The sequence below is a fragment of the Dichotomopilus funicola genome, assembly GCF_033296635.1.
Source record: "Dichotomopilus funicola strain CBS 141.50 unplaced genomic scaffold C8A04scaffold_42, whole genome shotgun sequence".
NCBI classification, from domain to species: domain Eukaryota; kingdom Fungi; phylum Ascomycota; class Sordariomycetes; order Sordariales; family Chaetomiaceae; genus Dichotomopilus; species Dichotomopilus funicola.
In genome coordinates this window covers 126,009-146,978 of record NW_026944063.1, presented here as the reverse complement: position 1 = coordinate 146,978, position 20,970 = coordinate 126,009, and the positions used below count along the sequence as shown (strand labels likewise).

Sequence of the window (20,970 nt, the reverse complement as noted above, 5' to 3'; positions counted from 1 at the left end):
CCACCAGCAACCAGACAGTCATTGCCCACCAACAACCGCCTTCGACAGAAGCAGCATTGCACCTGCTTGACTGAAGAAGAGTTTTTTTTTCCATCGTTTCTTTTCTCTGCTTTACGAAACTTACGAGGTACCTTCACACGCCAGCCAGTCGTTGGAGCTCATCTCACAAAACTCTCTTATTACTTACAACAACGCAACAAAAACTCTTCGCTTCACTCGCCATCTTCCACCAACGTCACCAGCTCTTCCAAGGAGTCCGGGCTTTGGTCTCAAAACCCCCTCCTTCCAGAAGGACAACAGCTTTGTGCGACTGACACCCGAAAGAGTGTATGTGACACCTCCCTCTTCTCTTCTTCTTTTCCCGCTTTAAAAACCCTGCCCCTGCCTCCCGCTCTCCCCGCTCCGGGAACTCCCCTCCCCCACTTGCTTCTCTCAACCCACTTTTCCCCTCCTCATTACTATACCGCAGCGCACTCAGTGAGTGCTTGGGTTTTCCCTGTTCTCATCACCCATCACCATCAATATTACCATCACTCTCAAACACATCCAACCCTCGCGATCCAAACGCTTTTAGAAAGGGTACGCACTCTCTCGGAAAGGTCCTCGGTGACTTTTTCCCTACACCCCTTAGTGGTGCATACATCCGCTCGCTCCCGGCCCCTGACCCCCCTGTTCCAACCCTGGCCACTCCGAAAATAAAAAGCCCTCACCGCTCGGCACCCATGCACACTCAGCTCGGCAGCCCACTAACACATAAGATAGGATCTGTTCGCACACTTTTTTCTTCCCTCACGGGATATCAACTCACAACAACCATTCACTCACACAAACACACACATTCAGCGGCCCACCATGGTCTCCGCATTCCAGATGCAGTCCTTCTACAGGACACCGCTATCGGTAGAGACGAACGCTCAGAAGTTCTTCGAGGAGGAGGACGGCAACATTCTTGACGAGAACATCCTCGACCAGAGCGCGCTCGACTCGGGCTTGGAGATGTCCCCGCCGATGGCTGAGAGCAGGCGGGATTCCTTTGGTGTGACCCCGTCGATCTTCTCGCCCAAGACGGAGGACTGGCAGTCGGTCGAGATGCAGTCGGTGCCCTCGAACAACCCTTTCTTCGAGGCGGCTCAGAGCAACAACCCGTTCTTGCGCATGGACCAGAACCAGCAGGCGGCCTACCAGAGCCACGCCAACAACTGGCCCATGACCAGCTCCGGTTCTGCGACCCCGCAGCTGCAGGCGTTCGACGGCCTCCCGGTCGAGTATGATGCCAACAACCTCAACATGTTCCACCGGTCCGGCAACATGCAGACCGCGACGCCCTTCACCACACCGGCGAACCCGGTCGCCATGTTCCAGCAGCTCGGCCACGCCGCGCCTCAGTCGATCCCGACCTCCCCGCAGAAGGAGGCCTGGATGGGACAGGACCTCAAGGCCCAGGCCCTCAAGCGCCCGCGTCCGGCCAGCCCCATCATCCGCTCGCACAACGAGCTCCGTCGTGGTGATGGCATCCGCAAGAAGAACGCGCGCTTCGACATCCCTGCCGAGCGCAACCTCAGCAACATCGACCAGCTCATCTCGCAGTCCACCGACGAGCAGGAGATCAAGGAGCTCAAGCAGCAGAAGCGTCTTTTGCGCAACCGCCAGGCAGCGTACGTATCACTCAAATGATTTCTAGGGAGTTTCATTCACTAACATGACATCCAGGCTTGACTCGAGGCAGCGCAAGAAGCAGCACACGGAGCGCCTCGAAGATGAGAAGAAGCAGTTCACCGAGGTCATCGGCAGCCTCGAGGACACCATCGCCAAGATGGAGCGCGACATGCAGAAGCTCTCGATGGAGAAGCAGAACTACGAGTCGTACATCCACGAGCTCGAGCGCAAGCAGGAGGACATGATCAGCGAGCACACCATCGAGACGGGTGAGCTGCGCAAGAAGATCTCCGTGCTGACCAACGAGGTGCAATCCATGGGCCGTGCCTCCACCACCGCGTCGGGCTTCCCCGGTGCTTTTAGCGAGATGGACGGCATGACCATGGACTGCTCCTGGGACAACATGCCGATGTTTGGCGACTTCCCCATGGAGCAGGGCACCCCCGAGGTCAAGCAAGAGATGCAGATTGTGGCGGCGAACAAGAAGTCCGAGGTGTCGCTGTCCGACTCCGAGAAGCCCGCCCAGCAAGGTGGTCTGCTCTTCATGCTCTTCCTTGTTGGCGCCTTTGTGCTCTCGAGCCGGTCGTCGACCCCGAGCATCCCGCGCGTCTCCGAGGATGTGCGCGCCGCGTCCGCCACCCTCCTGGAGAACGTGCTCAAGGATGCCGGCGTCTCGCAGGTCGCCTCCAGCCTCCAGGCCATGGCCCCTCAGCCGTCGGGCACCGCCGCCGCCAACTGGGCCCAGGCCTCAGCAGCCGCGCAGCAGTCCTCGTCTCTGTCCATGTCCGCGCCGATGGTCGACAACGCCGTCGCTCCGTCGGTGCTGGGCGAGATGGCGGACGCGCTGACGCGCCCTTCCGAGCAACAGACCAACGAGCAGATCTTCTCGCTGTCGGCTGCGCAATACAATGACCTGACCTCCCAAGATTTCCTCCAGCAGGCTGCCACGTCCGCCGAAAGGTCGACGAGCCAAGGGAGACGCAATCTTGCCGAGGCCCTGGCCACCATGCGCAGCTCCGGCAAGCAGTCGTCTGCTGCCGAGGTCTACACTCGGTCGCTGCTCTGGGACCAGATCCCCGGCGACGTCGTCCGCACCTTTGCCAGGATGGTCGCGGAGAGTAACAACGCCGCGGCCGTCTCTGGTGAGGACCGCGCTTAACTGTGCTCTTCTTTTTAACGCACCCTCTCCGATTTGATGACCCGTTTTACGAAGTTACGACCCCGTTTATGACCAAAACCAAACCCTTACCTCAACCTCGTCACGACCATGACGAGCGTTTGAGCACGATATAATCTGCGCCCCATGACCCCCAACAATTCCACGACACACAGCATGAACAGAATGAAGGCATGCAACAGCACTCCCCGGTCTTGATTTTCAGCGTTTATTTCCTCGAGCGGTTATTTCCTCATCTCCTTCCTCTCTTCTCCTTTGGACCACACAATACACTTGATCCGCTCTCGCGACCACAACACCATCACGACACAGACATCCGCAGCTCACGCACCGGATGTTTGTTGTTTCGATCCCCCCTTCCTCCATCAGTTTGATCGACTTGGCTTCAGTTTTGCTCTTTTAGCCTTTTCCTTCCACAAAGAGTTCTAGCGAGCGAGCATTGGCTTTTCTGATTTCGACTTGGCTTTGCGTTTTGGCTTTTGTCGGCGGCGCACCCTCCTCCTCACTCCCCCCTAATCTTGTTGATTTTTCCGATTTCTTCGACTCTTGTCTCCTTTTGCTTTTGGCGCTGGGTACGGGATATTGGAAATGGTTCTGGGCAGATGTCTTGGCTGCGAAGGTTCGACACGGGTTAAGGGAAGCCGGCAACGGCGAACGGATTTTTTGCACTGCTTTAATTTTTTCCTTGTTTCTTCATTAATTTTGGCGGAAAGACTTTTTTGGGGCGACCGGCGACTGTGACGGATCACCAACCCTCGCATCACCACCATCTTCTTCTACTTTCTCCTTATTGTACCGACGCTGCTTGTTGAAGAACGGCCTGGCTTTTTCGATCATGTCTAGCTCCACGGGCGGAGAAATCTCTCGTCGACACACAGACACAAGACGTCTCGCCACACGCCTTCTACTCACTCCAGACCAGGAGCAAAAGGGGAACACAGGAAAGGGATTTTACCAACATCGTCACGCGAACTTGGCGGACACCGAGCGGGGAGGAAGAGCCCAGCTTGGTCGAACCCATCTCGCACACACCACCACACGTCCTTGACGAAGAAACCCTTTCCTTTGTGGAAACCAAAACACCTTTTTCCCTCTTCTCTTCTCTTCTCTTTTTTCACATCAACCAACCAACACACTCGTTTGCAAACGACAAAATCCGATTCGACCCGGGCGACCACCATCACAAACGGCGCCTGATTACCCTTGGTTTGCGAACTCCTCGCGGGCAACCGTGGGTGATGGGTAATGGGAGATAATGGATGGGGAAAGCCGCGACATCGCCCAAACGATGCGATCTCGTGTGCGAATACCCAACTAGCCCTACCCACCACCTAACAACAGCCCGCGAGCCACTTCACAAACAAGGCCCTTGTTTTCCACAGAACACGCCCACGCCCTAGCCAGCCACATACATCATGGACTGAGCGACAGACGCGGACATGTTTTGTCTTCTTCTCAACAAACCGACAAGAAAAAGAAAACCGAAAAAAAAACCATGTCACCATCACCACCATAGTTGAGGGCATGGAAACACCACCTAGGAGGGAAGAAACTCGCAATACCTTCCGGCGAAGGGGACTTGGAACAGCCCCTCTGCTCTGCAAACGCCACTCATTACGGTTATTCACAACAACAAACAAAACAAACAAAAACACCAAAAAAATATTTTGACAACTTCTTCGACTTTTTTTCTTACCTTTTTTTCACTTCTCATGGCATGGCATCCCTTCCCGTTGGAAGATCTTTGGTAGCTTAGGCAGATGGTACAGAACCGAGGAGGACAGGCAGTTGGTAGTGGTGGAACGCACGTACATATTTGACAACACACACACAAAAATTGGTGATATAGCTTGGAGAGTATTTCCTTTTTGAGTTTTGGCAATTTTTCTTAGAATCTTTTTATATTAAAATGACATCTTTTGCTTTGACGCACTTTTGGCCCTACTCGACTTGACGTGACTTGACTTGATGCGATGCTTGATGCGATGCTTGATCTGTGGTGTTGTGACTTGATCATGATGGTGACTTGGTGATGACGGTGATTTCGCAAACGAGGGGCCTCAGAACACAGCCCTACCCCTCACTTCGTTCTCCCACAGCATCAAATCAAGTCATCAATCAGCCTCTGAGCGAATGAGCGAGTGGGCAAACCCCGGACCTTCCGGAGTTGGGTACTTTCCCCGTCTCACCACCCTCCATTTTCTCGAGGAGGGGAAATGTGTGACCTCCCACCTGCGAGGCCAACTCATCAATCACCTCTCGGACTCGGCCGTCACATACTTCCCAGAACCTACCGAACCTACCGTAGCACACCATCCCACCTTATCCGGGCCGTCAGCCCACCCACCCGAGCCACACCCCTTGCTTTGGTTTGCGTTGCGTTGCCTGCCCGGGGAGGCTTGTTTGAGCTTGGTTTGTGGCCTAAGTCTGGGTCTTGCTTTGCCCCGCGGCCTTTCCCCGCGGTTTTGGGCCATGTGGATGGGCAGCGATGCATTTATTGGTTTCTGATTTCTTTTGGGGGTTGTTACCTACTGACCTGGGTACGATAGCTGGCTAGCTAGTTTACAGCCTGACCTGGGATCGACTGATCGAGGTTACTTTCATGGCTTGATTACGAATACTTACGCTCCTTACCTTTTGGTTTTCTTAGGGGAGAATAAGGAGACGCGGGCTTTGGAGTTTGCAGTTTGGATTTGAGTTTGGGTTTGGGTTTGCGTTTTGGGTCAGGGCCGACCGGGCCGGTGATGGCGGTCGGTTTGCTCTCGGAAAAGTTGGAGAAGGGGATGGAGATTCGCATTTTCGGTGAGGAAAGGGTGGTGATTGGAGGCCACGTTTTGGTGATGGGGTTTGAGTTTGTCTCTGCTCTTTTTCGCCCCTTTTTCGGTTAATTTTCTGGGGAACCCGCACGTCTAGACCAGGTCCCGCTTGACTTCCTCGCCGTTGAAACAATACAGTAATTTTTCGGGGAGAGCGGCCAATGCAACGGAGGTCGCGTGGAAATCGTGATGGGCGTATTGAAGATGTGATATGGGCTTCTTGGAGAACGTCGCAAAAGACAAATATCTCTGGCTGCAGCAAATGGGGGCCCTTTTATATTGTGACAGAGAAGAGAAATGCAGTACTGTGAAGAACGAAGGGAAGGGTGCGGTTGCACCAAGTCTAACTACATGCTATCGCTAGATCTCATGCGCGCCACAGATCCACCACATCGCGATACATGGTCTTGTCCAACTCTTGAACAGCCAGTGCCGTTCTCGAGTCGCTGGCATGAGACGCGCACCCCAATGTTTAGGGTAACTGAAAGAGAAGAAAGTAGCACGCAAACCATCATATCCACCGCTGGCCCGAAGAGAGCGAGAAATAGAGAGAAGACAAAAAGCTCGCGTTGTGTTCCCCGCCCTAGTTCAATACTGACTGCCCAGATGTTGATATTCCCTGAAATCAGGCATCGGCGTCCCTCTTCATGGTCTCTGCGATCCACTCCCTAGTGGGCTCCGAGATTTTGTTAATCTCCTCCTCCGTCATCTCGTTGGTGGCGAGATACTTGTTCGGGCCCGGGGTATTGGCACCTTTCTTAAAACCCGGACGCTCGAGCAGTCCCCAGAACCACTTGGAAACACTCGGGTAGTCTTCGATAGAGCGTAATCCAGAGTACCCTATAACCGGTCAATGAAGAGATCCCATGGCCTATGTGAGACTGGGCAGTCAACACTTACTAATCGCAGACACCCACGGCCAAATGGCAATATCAGCAATCGTGACCCGATCACCGACCACGAACTTGGCTCCTTTCTTCTCCAGATGACCATCCAGGACCCGGAGCAAGCGGCGGCTCTCGTTGACATAACGGTCGATAGAATACTGGTGGACGCCCACCGTAGAACCTATAGTAGTAAAACGTCAGACATGATTCCCGGCCTTCCGCGATGTTTTTGTGCGGTACGGTACGTACGAGTGAAGACGTTGGCCTGGCCCATCATAGGCCCGAGGCCACTCATCTGCCACATCAACTAGGCACGGAAGAGTTAGCCAGAGGCAATTTCACCTGGATAAGTTGGGCCCGTTCGGAATATTTGAGTCCCTTACCCAGCTAATGGTCTCCCAGTGCTCCTTGGTCCCGTAAGGATACGAGATCAGGTGGTTCTTGTCGTACGTCGCCACCAGATACTCTAGGACCGCGCCCGACTCGAAGATCTTGAGCTCCACGCCGTTGGCTGTTTTGTCAGTGATGGCTGGGATACGCCCGTTGGGGTTGATCTCCGTGAACCACGGCTCCTTTTGCTCGTTTTTGAACAGAGCGATTGGCACCAGCTGTGTCATATTTATGTCAGGTTCGTCATTCAGCCGGGCGTCGGAGAGAGAAGGAGCTGTCATGACACGAACCTTGTAATCGAGCCCGAGCTCTGCCAGGGCGATGTGAAGTTTCAATCCGTTAGGCGTGCCCTCGCTGTAGGCAACGATATCCGTCTTGGTCGTCATCCTGAATTATGCTGGCTCGCTCGCTTCTAAGTTCAGGATCTCAGGGCAAAATTTTGGGTGTCAAGGTGTAGCTGATATTTGTTTGTGAGAAGGTTTCGACAACAACCTCGGTGTGCCAGAACTACGAACATAAATACTTCAAACATCATCGTCCTGGTTTGTAATGTGTTGGCATTGACCTGGTCTTCGCAAAACGTCTGTTTGGAGTCTGACAAATTGGAGGACACGGTCGGAACATCATTTGCGTCTCAATTAATAATGAAGGTGTTAGACGTCGGGATCCATCTTCAGTATCTCATGATGAATTGTCGTTTCCTTGCGAAGAGTGTCCGAGACAAGCAAAAGGTCTCGGTCTGAGGAGCTGTAAGATCTCAGGGACCTGATGCCCGATTAGGCAAAGAAAAGTACATGACCGGGTTTTCAGCGTGGTGGGAAATCACGAGGAAGGCATTGGCTACCGGAGTGCTATGGGCTAGGATTGACTCGATTTGAGGCCGTGAACTCGTTTTTCCTGAGCGGTGATATCAAAATCCGAAGTCATGTTCTTCCTGCAAAACACCAGGGACCAAATGCCCAATTGGGAAAGCCCCCAATAACACCGCCAGAACTGGGGCCGCACGGAAGAGTTCCTGCAAGATGCCAGGGACCAAATACCTAATTAGGAAAGGCGGGACCCGGCCGGCACGTGGGTGGACCCGGCACGGCGCCGGTGTGGAGCCGGCAGGAGATCTCAAACACACACTTCCAATCTCCGATGCTGACTAACAACCTTTAACGACGGTCATTCTCAGTCCCGAGAAGCAACACCACCAGAAACCTCTGTAGCTCTCCTTTTGTTCCCTCCTGTTTCTCTCCTTCGCTTCGGATTCTGTCTCCTGACCCCTTGTCACACCCCAATGCGAGCCATACCACATGATACCACCACCATGAGCCCCGTCAAGCAGCAACGACTCCTTTGGGTGCATTGCACCGAACCGACAGGAGGCATTCGCCGTCGGGATAAACCCACCATGACGAAGATCCGTCGCCATATCATGGAAGACATTGGACGATCACGACGCAAGCCCAAACGCAATCCGCAGTTCGCCGTCGAAGCTGGGTCTCCTCCTTCTCCTCCTCTTCCTGCGTCTGCCAATCACCCAGAGACAAACTCTCTCTTGCCGCCATTCTGGAGCCAGGATCCACTCGAATTTCTAGAACAGCAGTGGGGGATGGATGTCTTCTCGGCGTACGGGCTATCGTTATTGGCTGCCGAGGGCAAACGACTACTACTCCGCAGCAATGCAGACGATGCATTGACTTCCGAGGGTTTCTCATTCCCGTTTGCTTTCACATCGTCTGTATTCCTCCGCCACTTCAGGGCCATTGGGATCTTCTCCGACCCGTCTGTGCTTAAGGGGATCTACCACCAGTCATCTGGGAAGGTCAAAGTTATGGCACTGGAGCGTTCCATGGGGACAATCTCGTGCATAGAAGCGGCCTTGGCGAATCCTAGTTTTGAGCTGGCCACAGCAGATCGAGTCATTTCTGCCGTTCTGTCAGTTATTTGTTACAACGTAAGTGAGACGCCTGCGTGCGTGGCTTGTCACCGTCACTCTAACCGTCCCACTAATGATCCTTCCGCGCAAGCTCTTGAGCCTCGAGTTTGACCAAGCACGTCTCCATTTGGACGGCCTCGGAAGCTTGATTGCTGCCAGAGGCGAGATAGCGTCCCTGAAGAATAACAATGAGCTGAGATTAATGATTTTCTGGTACGGCTAATCGGATCTGGCCCTTCGATTGCAGGCAGCTAATAATTAATCTGGGTCCAAGGGTCGACGTCACGATGTGCTTGCTGTTCAACACGAGCCCACGGTATTCGCTGCCCCTGGACCTTACCCCGGCAATGTTCCCCATGGGACCATGTCCCTCAAAGGGTTTACCGAGACCGCTCTCGAGAATTCTCACGGCTGCCGGGGCTGAAGGCGGGGTGCAGTTGGCTCACATCCCGGCTTGTGTCGCCGGCTTGAGCCAAGTAGCCCTTACCATTGAGTCGGAACTGGCTGTGAGAGGGGATGCCTTGTGGAATGATGAGATCTTCCTGGGGCTACGTATCAACCCCCTCGCGCATCGTTTGTTTGACCACGCAGGACAAACCACACGCACCAGATTTTCTTCTCACTTAGATCACCTCTTGGCATCCATCCGGCTCGGGATTATCGTCTGGATTATCTGGGCGAAACGGATGTGTCGATCCTGGCCCGGCTCTCCCATGGCATACGTGCCCGAGTTGCTGGACATGCTCAGTATGGAGTCCGAGTGGACGGCAGACACCGCCTCGGGTGGTGCGTCGGATGACGTCCTGTCTGTGAGGCTCTGGCTCAGTGTTCTCTGCGGGATTTCATCCCGTCGCGGGTCACGCGAACGAGAAACGGCTGTAAGCCTGATTGCAGAGGATATGCATCGACTAAGCCGGAAAGAATGGAGTGAAGTCATGCGGAGGGTACGGCAGATGCCATGGATCAGCTCGTTTGAGACACCTTTGGCTGAAGTAAGAAGTCATATTGAGCTGCTTCATGTGTTGTAATAGCCACATTTGAGTTGGTAGCTTGCTGGAAAATAGTAGGACCGGAACTCCTTCTTCTCACCAAAACGAGAACGAAACAAGTATCTTTTTAGGCATTATCCAGCTTTGTCATCATCAACCATGCTCATGGGCAAAATCCGAGCAGCATATTCGTAGATGCACAGTATCCCCGAAAGGAATGGGTGTGTGCAAAAAGGGGTGAATCCTAGAGTGCAAGGGTGGCTACCGCAACGGCCCAGAAATTTAGCTCCAGAAAGGACCCAAAAGAAAAACTGGGGATGGTATGTGCATCTGTATTTGTAATCTACCATATCTAGTTGTGGTGTTCCTAAATCGCCGAGCCATCGACTACATATAAGCAACGATATATCTGCTCCTCTGGGCAACTTCGACTTCGTCCCTCAAACACTTGGAACATCTTTTCTTAGAGATCCCTTGTCAGACATCTCTAAATTCTCCTCTCAATCCCAACACGGCTGCGTATCTAATCAGTCTTATCCTCAACATGTCAACCTCCTCAAGTCACCCAAGAATCATCGTCGTTCTCGGAGCCACAGGGAACCAAGGCGGTGGCGTCGTCCGGGCACTGCTCAAGTCCAAATCATGGATCGTCCGAGCCGGCACCAGTGACCCAACCTCGCCCAAAGCCCAAAAGTTTCTGGCCGAAGAACAGACCAGTGACAACCGGCTGGAGCTTGTCGCCGCACACGTCTACCAGATCGAAACTCTGCGGACAGCCTTTGCTGGCGCCTACGGAGTCTTCGCCATCACCAGCGAGCGGCACCCGGACAAGGAGATCGTTGACGAAGCGGATATGCAGCACGAAGTTGAGGCCGGCCGCAACATTGTTCTCGCTGCCAAGGAGTCCAATGTTCAGCATTTTGTCTTTAGCAGTCTGCCCGATATGCAGCTGGCCACGTCGGGCCGGTATCCTCAGCTATACCACATGAACAATAAGTATGCCGTCGAGAAGATTGCTAGAGAAGAGCTCCCGGGGAAAGCCACTTTTCTCATACCGGGTTTCTTCTACACGAATCTACAATGGCGGCAGTATTCTCGGCGTTTGGGTATGTCGAGCTACATCTCATCTGAACCCCCTTTCCCCTCTTATTCCACCCATGACTCTGGGCGATTGATTAAAACTAACATGGGTTCCCCCCACAACGTAGATAACGGCGTGGTGAGGTTCTGCTTCCCACTTCCGTCAAACCAGGTGTGCCAGTGGACGGACCCAGAACACGACATGGGCGCTTTCGCAGCAAGTGAGTCCAACATCCCATCTCAACCCCAAAACCCCCTACCGTATACCTTCTGTCTAACCAGCCCCACTACAAAACAGGAGTATTCGACCTCGGCATCGACCTCACCCACGACAAGACCTACCTCGCCATGACCCCCCCAACCACATCACAAGAGATAGCAGACACCTTCACACGAGTCACAGGACAACCAGCCATCCACGACCCAGAATCAGCCGAAGAGTTTGCCGAGCTCACGGTCCCACTCGTCGGACGGGGTTTTAAAGAAGATGCTAAGCAGATGATGGAATGGGCTGCCATCGCTCCGAAGGACAAGGTTGCCTATGGAGCGCTGGATCGCCGGGAACTTGACCGTTCTGTTGAGGAATTGGGAGTGGTTGCGAGCTCGTTTGAGGGGTGGTTGAAGAGGAGTGGCTGGACGGGGCCGGAGCGTGGGTGAGGTGGTTGGTGTTGAGCTGGTGGTTTAGTGATATGTTTTCTTGGATGGAAACGGTGACGGTTGAGAATGTGAATGGATTGTTAGAGAAGTCATCGAGTCTTTTGTTAGTTCAAAGAGGATATTTCTTCTTTCAAGCAATTGAGAGCATCGGGGCACGAAGCTCAGAAGCAGCAGAATAAGTATCATCGTTTTGATTCTTCGTAAAGAAGATCTGTATGTTTGAGAGACCTGTTACGGATTAACTTAACGCAATAAATTGCTCGACTTGCTTTGATCAACTGGCTTTGAAGTCGCAAGGCACTCAAAAGGGGCTCACCGCCTACTGTGTCTCAGGCGGTTACAGCGGACTTTCTGCCGGGCAGAACCACTGTACTTTACGAGGCGGTGAACCATTTCTCCCGTGACCAAATCTCCATCGGGACTCCAACCGCTGGCTCACCGGCGCTCACCCTGCTTCGGAGGTCATTACCCAACCACCAGTTACAGTAGGTAGGTATGTCCATGTACCCGGACGCAAGCCAAAAGCGCAGCGAGGCTCTGGTCCATTCAACCGTATCTTGCCCTTGCTAGATAGAGGTGGAAACGGCTTATACATCGCAGCCTACCTCAGAGGCTATATCAAGATACAGGAACCATTGGGGGTGGGTTTGTCTGCGCATCCGCGCAAGCCCACCATTCTCCTCCAAAACCTTCACATCCCCTCTTCATGTGCTTCGTCTGTGCCTTGCTCATGCAGGAGAGACATGCATCAATACATCCATACTTACCTACATAAAATGCAGGAAAAAAGGCATTTTCCCTCACATTCATCCATCCAACCATCCATACAAACGCTTCCATGCTGCCCCTCCCCCACACCATTCATTCTTCAGGGAAAGCTAGAGGGGAAAGGAGGGGCACATGCGCTGCAATGCCAACTCACCCAACCACCACCGCCGCCCACTTTCTATTGCTCACGAGGTGGTATGTAGGGGGTCATTACCACCACGGAATGGGTATTTTTTTGACCTTTTTATTATCACCGGGTGATTTGTTTGTTGGGGAATGCTGGTATGGATTGTGATGAGATGTCGTCATGGATGGTAAAATGGAGAGATTGTTGAAGAGTCTCCGTGTAAAAGGGAGGGTCGCGGGGTTTCGGAGGCCGTCCACCTGCGTGGGCGGAACGGCGTAAGTTCAATCGCTTCGGATACTGTACAGTACCTAGGTATCCTTTCCCTATTTTCGCGATCTTATTATCACCCATTTGAGTCACACTACGGCTAAACATCCCCTCGCATCGGGAAACTCCAATTCCCCCGATCCTGTCCCGTCCCGTAAAGATCTCAAGTGAGGCGAACGGTATCACACACCAAATTCATGCAAAAAACAAACGATTCGACCACAGAGCCTCCCTTTGAACCGTTGTGAGGCTTTCCCACAGATATATTGCTCAAGGCAGACTTTTCCCGTAGGTCTCAGGAGGACTGGCCTGCGGCTGCGTGTGCTTGCTACGTGAGATCCATGTTATTGGGGGATTGGGCAGCGAAAGGTGCAGGGTCGGGTTGTGGTTCATTGGTACGCTGGTGTTGACTGGCTAGTGGCTCTCGAGAAGGTGCTCAATGGGAAGTGATGGTTTCGTGGGGGGTTGTGCAGCCTCGTCTCTTTCTCAACTCCGGGGAAAAGATGGGTGGTAAGGCAAGGTTCGATTGCGCGGGGACACAGGGCATGGGTAAGAACCATTCGAGATCCAACGGCCTCGAGGCTTCATACACTTTCCCCATATCACCGATTTCAACGCTTGACTGAGACGAGAGCCGAGCCCAGCGAATCAAGACACTGAACCCCGCAATAGTCGCATGCCTCTTTCCTGCTTGCCCCGTCACACGGCACATGTCGTATGACTAGATCGAGATGCTGGCAAATTACAATGTACGACCGTGGTGCGATCTCCAGAAGCAATGTGCTTGCGAAGCGTGGGGTTCATGCTTGTGGGGTGATGTTGAGTAACGGCCGAGCCCGGAGGTTCAAAGATGGATACCGTAGTTCAAGATCAACGGCGGGGGACAGACACAGGAACCTTTTGCGGAAGTGATAAGTCGGATATAACAGTCACTATCGTGCGTGCTTCGTATCTGATCGTAGTTTGTCATCAGATAGAGGGGAACTGAGACTGGGATTGGGACTGATGCAGTGCGTTGATGTTGACGACGAGTGTCTCATTACCACTTTCACACCATCAGACCATGCTTAGCACCTACTGCTTTGAGATTTCTCTAGCTGTTATATTTGACTCCTCATTAGGTGTCAATCAACAGATCTCATACGATGGCCGCAACCTTTTCGAGGTGGTCGATCATCTCAGGGGTAATCAGGGGTAGCCGCGACCGATAGCAGGACGGTGGCGAAAGTCACGAATCACACCGATGATAACGAGTATCGGCTTAAATTGATTTGCTCCTCATTCGGTGCCCAAGGTGTGGCCGGGTATCTCACCTCACTCGCCGGCATCAGGCTTTGGCCGCAGATGCCCAATCTTGCTCTTTTGCCCGGCCAGAGTCTTTCCAGGGACACAATCTCACCAGTCAGTAGTCAATGTAAACACGGATAGGAACAAAGAAAGTCCATCTCTTCAATCTTGCTGATTATTGATCTCAACAGCGATACCATAATCCTTCACGCCTAGCATAATCGTACACCACAAGCTGAAGCCAGTAAACAGCATCTCTCCTCTCAAGCCCTCCGTTTTCTCCCTTCCAAAACGGAGCTGCCCCTCCAGTCTCTCCAAGATACCTTCCCTCAACACCACGGTACTTCCTTCAAGAGCCGTGTCTCTCAGGAGAGGAGCGTGCATGCAAAACGTCCTGCAATGCAGACGCAATGCGGGGGGGTAGGCAGACCAGACCAAAACACAGAACAGGGCCCTTCTCACCCTATCTCTCTTGTCTCTCTTCCCTCTCTCTCCCATGCCCCCACCATCGTGGCCCAATAACCTCCACTCATCAACCCCCGAGCCCAATGTCCACTCCTTATCCCATCGTCTTATTCGAACCAAACAGCATCAAGCACCCCCCTTATTTGACAGAAATTCCCTTTCTTATCCCGGGGATCCGGCATACCCCCTCTAGTAAATATGGAGAACCAATCCACAAACCAAAACCCAACACCAAACAGATAAAGAGAAAAAAAAAGGGTCCCAAAGGGGGTCCCTACCTTACCCAAAAGAAGAGAGACAAGACTAAAGCAAGCCAAGAAGGCCCCTCCAAGCCAGCTGGTTCCTACCGCAGTCCGATCTCGCCATCCAAATTGAACCAAACAGCTAAACAAGGACCCTGGAACCCAAGTAAAGAATCTGAGACATAAACAGAACAGCAAATCCCCCACTGCATTGACAACGCTGACACTAAATGATGACGGATGGTGATGACGACTACTATGGCGGGAAGCTCGAGCGACGACGACTGGGGACGACGGGGACGACGACGGCAATGATGGGGATGGGGGATAACCGACGAACGAACGCTAACTAATGTCATCATCACTAACCAAAACAACAAAAGAAAATAACCTAAAATGAAAAACCATAACAACAACAATTCCAATGACAGGCTCAGCGAATTCCTCAGCTCCGATAATAGGCACTAAGGGGAACCATCCGCTTGGCAGAGACAGACCCTTCAAAATCCCCAAACATAAGCATAAACATTCGACATCAACAAGTGAGCCAACCAGCATGAGAACTAAACCTAAACCAAAGCAAAACATAAACACAAAAGTGCAGAAATGTCACGCTGCTCCTAGGGGCCCAACCCAAAAGAGAGCAAAAGGAAAGGTCAGAGAGGCAGGTAGGTAGGTGTATGTCTGCCCGAGCAAGCAGCAAACCACCCACAAGAGCAGAAAAAAATAAAAACACCAACATCAAAACAATAAACCACACACAACAGGCCGAGCACAACCACTCAGAACCAAACCGATGGCGAGCAGCAGATGCAGAAGTAGTGTAAGCTTCTGGTTTCTCGGTACCCAATACCATCTCCAGATCAAAACCGTTCAAAACCGTTGATTTGATTGTGTCTTTTTTCTCCCATCTCACTCCCGGAGTGAGGATTTACACGTGTAGTGTTTTGTTTATTCGAGATTCGAGAGGCCAGAGGCCGGAGGGGGAAAATAGGTCCAGTCAAACACGGAGACATTTGGAAGTTCCCCACAGCTCAGAGTCCACACAAAATCCCCTTTGACAATGAGTACATACCGGCCAAGTACCACTTCCCGAGCACCCGCCCCCCGAGAGCGGATCCCCCGAGTTCGACCGGACCAGAGAGATCAAGACATACCGAACTAAGACAATAACAGCCGGAGCAAAACACTGCGTTAGTTTAGCCAGTCATGGCGCTGGAATTGGAAAATTTTAGAGTTCTCGGGATCTCGGGGTGCTTTTGGGTTGGTCTTCCACTTCTTAGACCATGACGGCAAACGATGGCGACCGTCCTCTCTCTTCACAGTGACTCACTCACTCACTCTCTCCCCACCATGACTCGCAGTCTTCTCTCGCTCTCGCCCTCTCTGACCTTTGGTTCGTTTGCCCCTTGTTGTGCTTACCGAACGATGGATACGGAATTGGATATGAATATGGTTGTATGAATAATCATGTGGTAAACAGAGGTGTATCCCTTGACCAATAACCTCAACTCCAAAACAGGTGATCTCGCGATCGCCAAGAAAACAAACACGATCAAAGACAAAGAACTCGCCCTTGCCGCGTATCCAAACAGCTGATCTTGCCTGTTGCCGCTCCAAAAATGGTCCTGTGGCAACATTACACCCCAATCGGGGACGCCGAAACCCCATATCCAAAGTCCAGAACGGGTTGCGTACCCTAGCCATAGCCGTTGGGAGGTGAATCGTGGGGGGGTACATGGCGAATCCTACTTCTTGCCATGCCCCGGTTCGTACTTGTCCTTCCATATCCTATTCACGGGGAACAAGGACAAAGATTCGTCATGATCAGCTTCGGCGATTCCAAAAACAATGGCCCCCCACGAGACGGATGACATGAAAGCCAACAGTAATGAGACACAATTAACACAGCCACGGAGAAAGCCATGGAGAAATAACGACAGAACTCGGGGGGCACAACACCAACGGTTGGTTCCTTCAGCGAAACACAAAACAACCGTAAACGGCGACCTCTCCCGGCCAAGGACGACGACAGCAACGCATTTGACCAAATCAAGCGCCATTGCCGCCCACCCGCTCGCTTGGGCGGGGCCGAATGGGGAGAAACCCCGGCCCGGCCGCCAAAGCGGGCCGGCGGTCTCGGGTTGTGAGTGGGTAAGAGTCAAAGGGAAGTGGGAACGGGACTCGTCCAGTTGAAACAAACGAAGAGAAAAAACAGGGCGAGCGAGAAAAACGTGGTTGGACGGCCTATCGCATTCCCACCTGGGGATGCAAGGCAAGGCAAACGCAAGGGTGATGTTGATGCAGTCGGCAGCCGGCAAGTCATCGGGAGAGGCCCACGGTCCGACTCGGCCCACGCCGCCGTCGTTGCGGAGAAAGCAGATCCGCCATAACAAAGAGAGTGGAAGCGAGAAATTGAACGTACCAAGAATTACCAATAATTTTGTTCCCATTCTTCTCCGCCAGCCGGTAATACTTGGCTGCCGCAAACTAATGTGTTGTTGAAGTGTCAGTCAAGCGACCCAGTCATGAGGACATTGATTGCGTCGTCGGGAAATGCTGTTTCGGAGCTGTGATTCGTCGCCCAGACACGGAATCCCGTTGGTGCCCAATGTCCCGGATAGAGTAGCGCCCGCGCAACGAGGTCTGACCCGGAGAACCCGGAATAGGCGAGCCGCTGATAGAAACAACTATGCAGTGGCCGACGGGGACATGTCATGGAGATAGAGATAGTAAAGACCGAACTGACCTTGTCCTTTTTTGTGCCAAATCCTTCAAAATAGCACCAAGCGACCTCGTTCATGGCATCTATCACAACGTCATGTTAGACTCAAGCTCAATGGAGGGACGGGTGCGGTCACGGGCCAGGAGTTCGGGTGGTGGCATGCCTGTGTCCCCCAGATTCGCGGCCGTCTCGTAATACTGCCAGTTCTCGGTCAGCGATGGAAGCTCTCCAAGCCCCTGGATGGCGCATATCCGGCGCTAATCTTCTTCTTCGTTAGACGAGGGGGCGAACCCACCTGCTTTGCGGCAATTGGGTCTTTAGGAATCCCCCATCCGTGACGGAAGCAATTGGCCAATTCGAAGATGGCCAGCACGAGCTCGCCCTTCGCAGCACCACCCTTCTTGAGCCCCGCCTGCAGAGCGAGTTGCTCGACGTCGGCTGCATTAGATGCCGCGGCAGAGAGAAAGGTTACAGCCTTTGCCGTGTCTGGCTGGCAACCCCATCCGTGCCTAGGTCCCTTTATTAGTTCGCGATCATGACGATTATTGGACAATGGAGTGGCCGCGTGGCGAGCATAACAACCAAACAGTGAGTCCTCCCGAGGGAAGACACCATCCGTGTCGGCCGGGACGGTCATGCGTGATGCCCATGTGCTCCGGATGACCCCAAAACGAGTGGACATACCTCAGCGCAAGCCCATACAAGACCTGACTTAGGGGGTTGTTTGCCCCCTTAGGATCCGCCAGCCGCGCAAACAATGCGGTCGATTGATCAAGGTCCCCCGCTTCATGTAACCGAATCGCCTCCTGGATATCCTCGTCGATCGCCTTAGAGGAGACGGCCTTGCTTTGCGAGTCGGAAGACGAGTTGCTCGGCCCGCCGCCCAAGCTGAGCTGCGGGATCACGGGGGCCGCAGAGCCGTGAACGGGAGTAGAGGGCCGACTGCGGTGCTTCTCATTCTCGCGGGCGAGGATTGTCGCGCGCTTCTCCCACTGCGATTCGGTGCCGTCCTTGTCGTCTACGCCTTCAGCCGTCAGGATCTCGGGAAGATCTTCCGGCACGTTCTCAGAACTTGCGGGACTGCGGCTCAGGTGAAGGCGTTGGGAGAGGCGCCTGCCGGAGCTCTGGTGGCTCGACGCAGAGGCGCTCCGACTCCGGTTTCCGCGAAAAACATCGAGGCTAAGGCGCTGCTTGCTATCCGTTTTAGGCTCCGCAGAGAGAAACTGGCCGGGTTCTCGATTGGGGCCCGCACTGGGAGGATAGATAATCTCGGCGTTGTGCGTATCGGTGCGGATAAAGGTAAACTCGGGGCTCGAGGGGTTCGCATCAACGGGCTCCTCTTCTGAGTCGTGCTTCTTCCTAAATTTGTCACGGAGGCCCATGGTCTCGGCGTCGACGCTGGCGCGGCTTGGTGGGGTCGAAGACGGAACAGCGGCTCACAGAAAACGCACGCGGGGTCAATGGGGACTAGCTCGGATGGGTGGAAGCTTCGGGGACAAAGACATATGATTGAAAGAACGACTATAGATGCTTCCCAGCCTGGCGGTTAGAGGAGACGACATTTTGGGGGAACTCAAAAAGCCTGCCCGTCGGCGACGCGCCTCGAGATTGCAGGAGTCAACTGGATTCGGAATGGAGCGGGGCAGTGCCTCAGCTGTTCAGTCGGTTGGCGGGGGTGGGCGGTTCGCCTTGGCGGTTCAGCCGCCCAGCGCACTCAGGCCAGCCAACATCGCGCGCATTCGCAATGAGGTTCGAAATCCGGGATTTTGGTGTTTCACTTTACAGGTGGACAGTTGAGGGCTCGAGTAGGAGAGAGGGGTATTGGGAAATATCGATAAGTCAAAGAACAGCAGGAGCAAAGGGCCGAACTGTGCAATCGCATCCCCACGGTCCTCCAAAAAGGGAAGGTACGTGACACAGTAGGCATGAAACATTGGAGCCCGGTTAGCTCAGCTGGTTAGAGCGTCGTACTAATACCGGTAATACCCGTATATGGTATGCGAAGGTCAACAGTTCAATCCTGTTACTGGGCATTCAGTTTCACTTTTGGCATTTCCTCAATTTTTTTATTCTGCTTCGTCGTCTTCAGTCTTCAATTCTTTAAGTGGGTACGCAGTCATCGCCATCATTCTTATTGTCCCCGGACATCCCGCCCATGGGTACTTTCAACAACGGGGAAGGAAGGAACTGCCTGAACCGACTTGGGCTTGCACTGACAACAGCCACCCAGTTTATTACGGTAAACACGACTTCAACGATATTGACCTTAGAACAGCAAGCCGCCCACAACGGCTATGCAGCAAAAAGGCCCATGCCGAGCATGAACCCCTCTAAGCAGCCGAGGGCTGGGAGGCAGGTGCCCAACGCCCAACCTCGAGCTGCTCCAGTTGCATGGCTCCTAGACGCACCAACGACGTGACGCGATTGGTATTGTGTGTTACGCGGATACGTCTTCACAAGATATCTAAAGGATGGCCTTGACAACAATGCGAGACATTGGGCTTCGCAAAGGCCCCTATTTTGGGTGCTTAAAGTAGCCGTGATACCCGCGCCGTCCAGCACCTGGTCTCCCGCAATATACTTACCCTCAGATTGAATCCGCCCTAGGGGGTAGCAAGAGCCCTCCGGGCAAAAACAAGAATCAGGAACTGGGCACATACTAAATCACCCAATCTCACAGCCCAAACGAATTTCCGAATACAGAAACTGAGAAGCCCGACTTCGGCGCCCGATGCCGGGCACACAAATGCCACTGCCCAACCGGCACCAGACGACTCCAGGAAGTCCCCGGCCTCCGCGATATCTAGCCAAGGGCGCTACCTAAGGAATGCGAGGGGCCTGTCGGTCTCGTATCACAACATCTGCTTTGGGCTTCGAAATCTAGAACTTCGATCCGCCACCAAGCCCCAGCATGCACCTCAAGACCCCAGCACTTCCCAACCATCCCTCCGGGTTTGTTGTGAAACCCTATTCCCAAATTCTAAGGCAAGTTCATTGGGGGGGAGACCATTTCTCACGCACCACACTTGTGGCTCGACTCCTATCGCGCCGTGATCATCCCGTAATGCCACATGGCTCGTACAAAGACATGTCTTAAGCCCCTGAAGAGACACCCCTCTCCACAACATACCAGAAGCGAAGGGGGCAGGATGTTTCACAGTCCCCAGCCCAGTCCCTGGCTACGATACGCACAGCATGTTTTGACTTCTGAGAAGGTGCCCGAGTGGGACAGACCAAACTGGGCGCCACATACAACCCCTTCTCTCCACAGCCACCCCCAGAAAACCGAGAAAAGGTCAAAACATTGCCGCCATCAACCTTTCCGCCGGCGCCACATACACAGACAACGGACGTGCTCAGGTAAACAGTATCCCTTGCATCGGCGAGGCCGAACCAACCACCGGGCAGTCAACGATATCTGATGGATGGCGAGACTCGATCATCACTGCGGTTATCGAGCCAGTGAACGCTCATAAAGCGAGGTATAAACAAAACACACAAACTAAAAGGAAA

General features: G+C 53.3%; 4 protein-coding genes and 1 non-coding gene across 5 annotated transcripts; 3 read left to right on the top strand and 2 right to left on the bottom strand.

Annotated features, from left to right (window-relative positions):
• Positions 1-852: 852 nt before the first annotated feature.
• Positions 853-2,815, top strand: C8A04DRAFT_29748 (uncharacterized protein; the record flags this gene model as incomplete). Its single annotated transcript, XM_062781117.1, has 2 exons — positions 853-1,655; positions 1,711-2,815. The coding sequence occupies 2 exons, from the start codon at positions 853-855 to the stop codon at positions 2,813-2,815; spliced, it is 1,908 nt and encodes a 635-aa protein (XP_062635990.1).
• Positions 2,816-6,274: 3,459 nt separating this feature from the next.
• Positions 6,275-7,312, bottom strand: C8A04DRAFT_29747 (glutathione S-transferase; the record flags this gene model as incomplete). Its single annotated transcript, XM_062781116.1, has 5 exons — positions 6,275-6,489; positions 6,550-6,717; positions 6,786-6,843; positions 6,920-7,144; positions 7,217-7,312. The coding sequence occupies 5 exons, from the start codon at positions 7,310-7,312 to the stop codon at positions 6,275-6,277; spliced, it is 762 nt and encodes a 253-aa protein (XP_062635989.1).
• Positions 7,313-8,238: 926 nt separating this feature from the next.
• Positions 8,239-11,576, top strand: C8A04DRAFT_38149 (uncharacterized protein; the record flags this gene model as incomplete). The annotated part of the gene is made up of 8 exons (XM_062784133.1): positions 8,239-8,868; positions 8,942-9,063; positions 9,125-9,820; positions 10,307-10,472; positions 10,597-10,677; positions 10,789-10,949; positions 11,064-11,140; positions 11,218-11,576. The coding sequence occupies 8 exons, from the start codon at positions 8,239-8,241 to the stop codon at positions 11,574-11,576; spliced, it is 2,292 nt and encodes a 763-aa protein (XP_062635988.1).
• Positions 11,577-16,480: 4,904 nt separating this feature from the next.
• C8A04DRAFT_38148 (uncharacterized protein) lies at positions 16,481-18,839 on the bottom strand (the record flags this gene model as incomplete). Its single annotated transcript, XM_062784132.1, has 6 exons — positions 16,481-16,523; positions 17,158-17,222; positions 17,482-17,540; positions 17,621-17,654; positions 17,753-17,966; positions 18,142-18,839. The coding sequence occupies 6 exons, from the start codon at positions 18,837-18,839 to the stop codon at positions 16,481-16,483; spliced, it is 1,113 nt and encodes a 370-aa protein (XP_062635987.1).
• Positions 18,840-19,395: 556 nt separating this feature from the next.
• C8A04DRAFT_t98 lies at positions 19,396-19,490 on the top strand. The gene has a single exon. It is a non-coding gene; the product is annotated as a tRNA-Ile (tRNA).
• Positions 19,491-20,970: the final 1,480 nt, after the last annotated feature.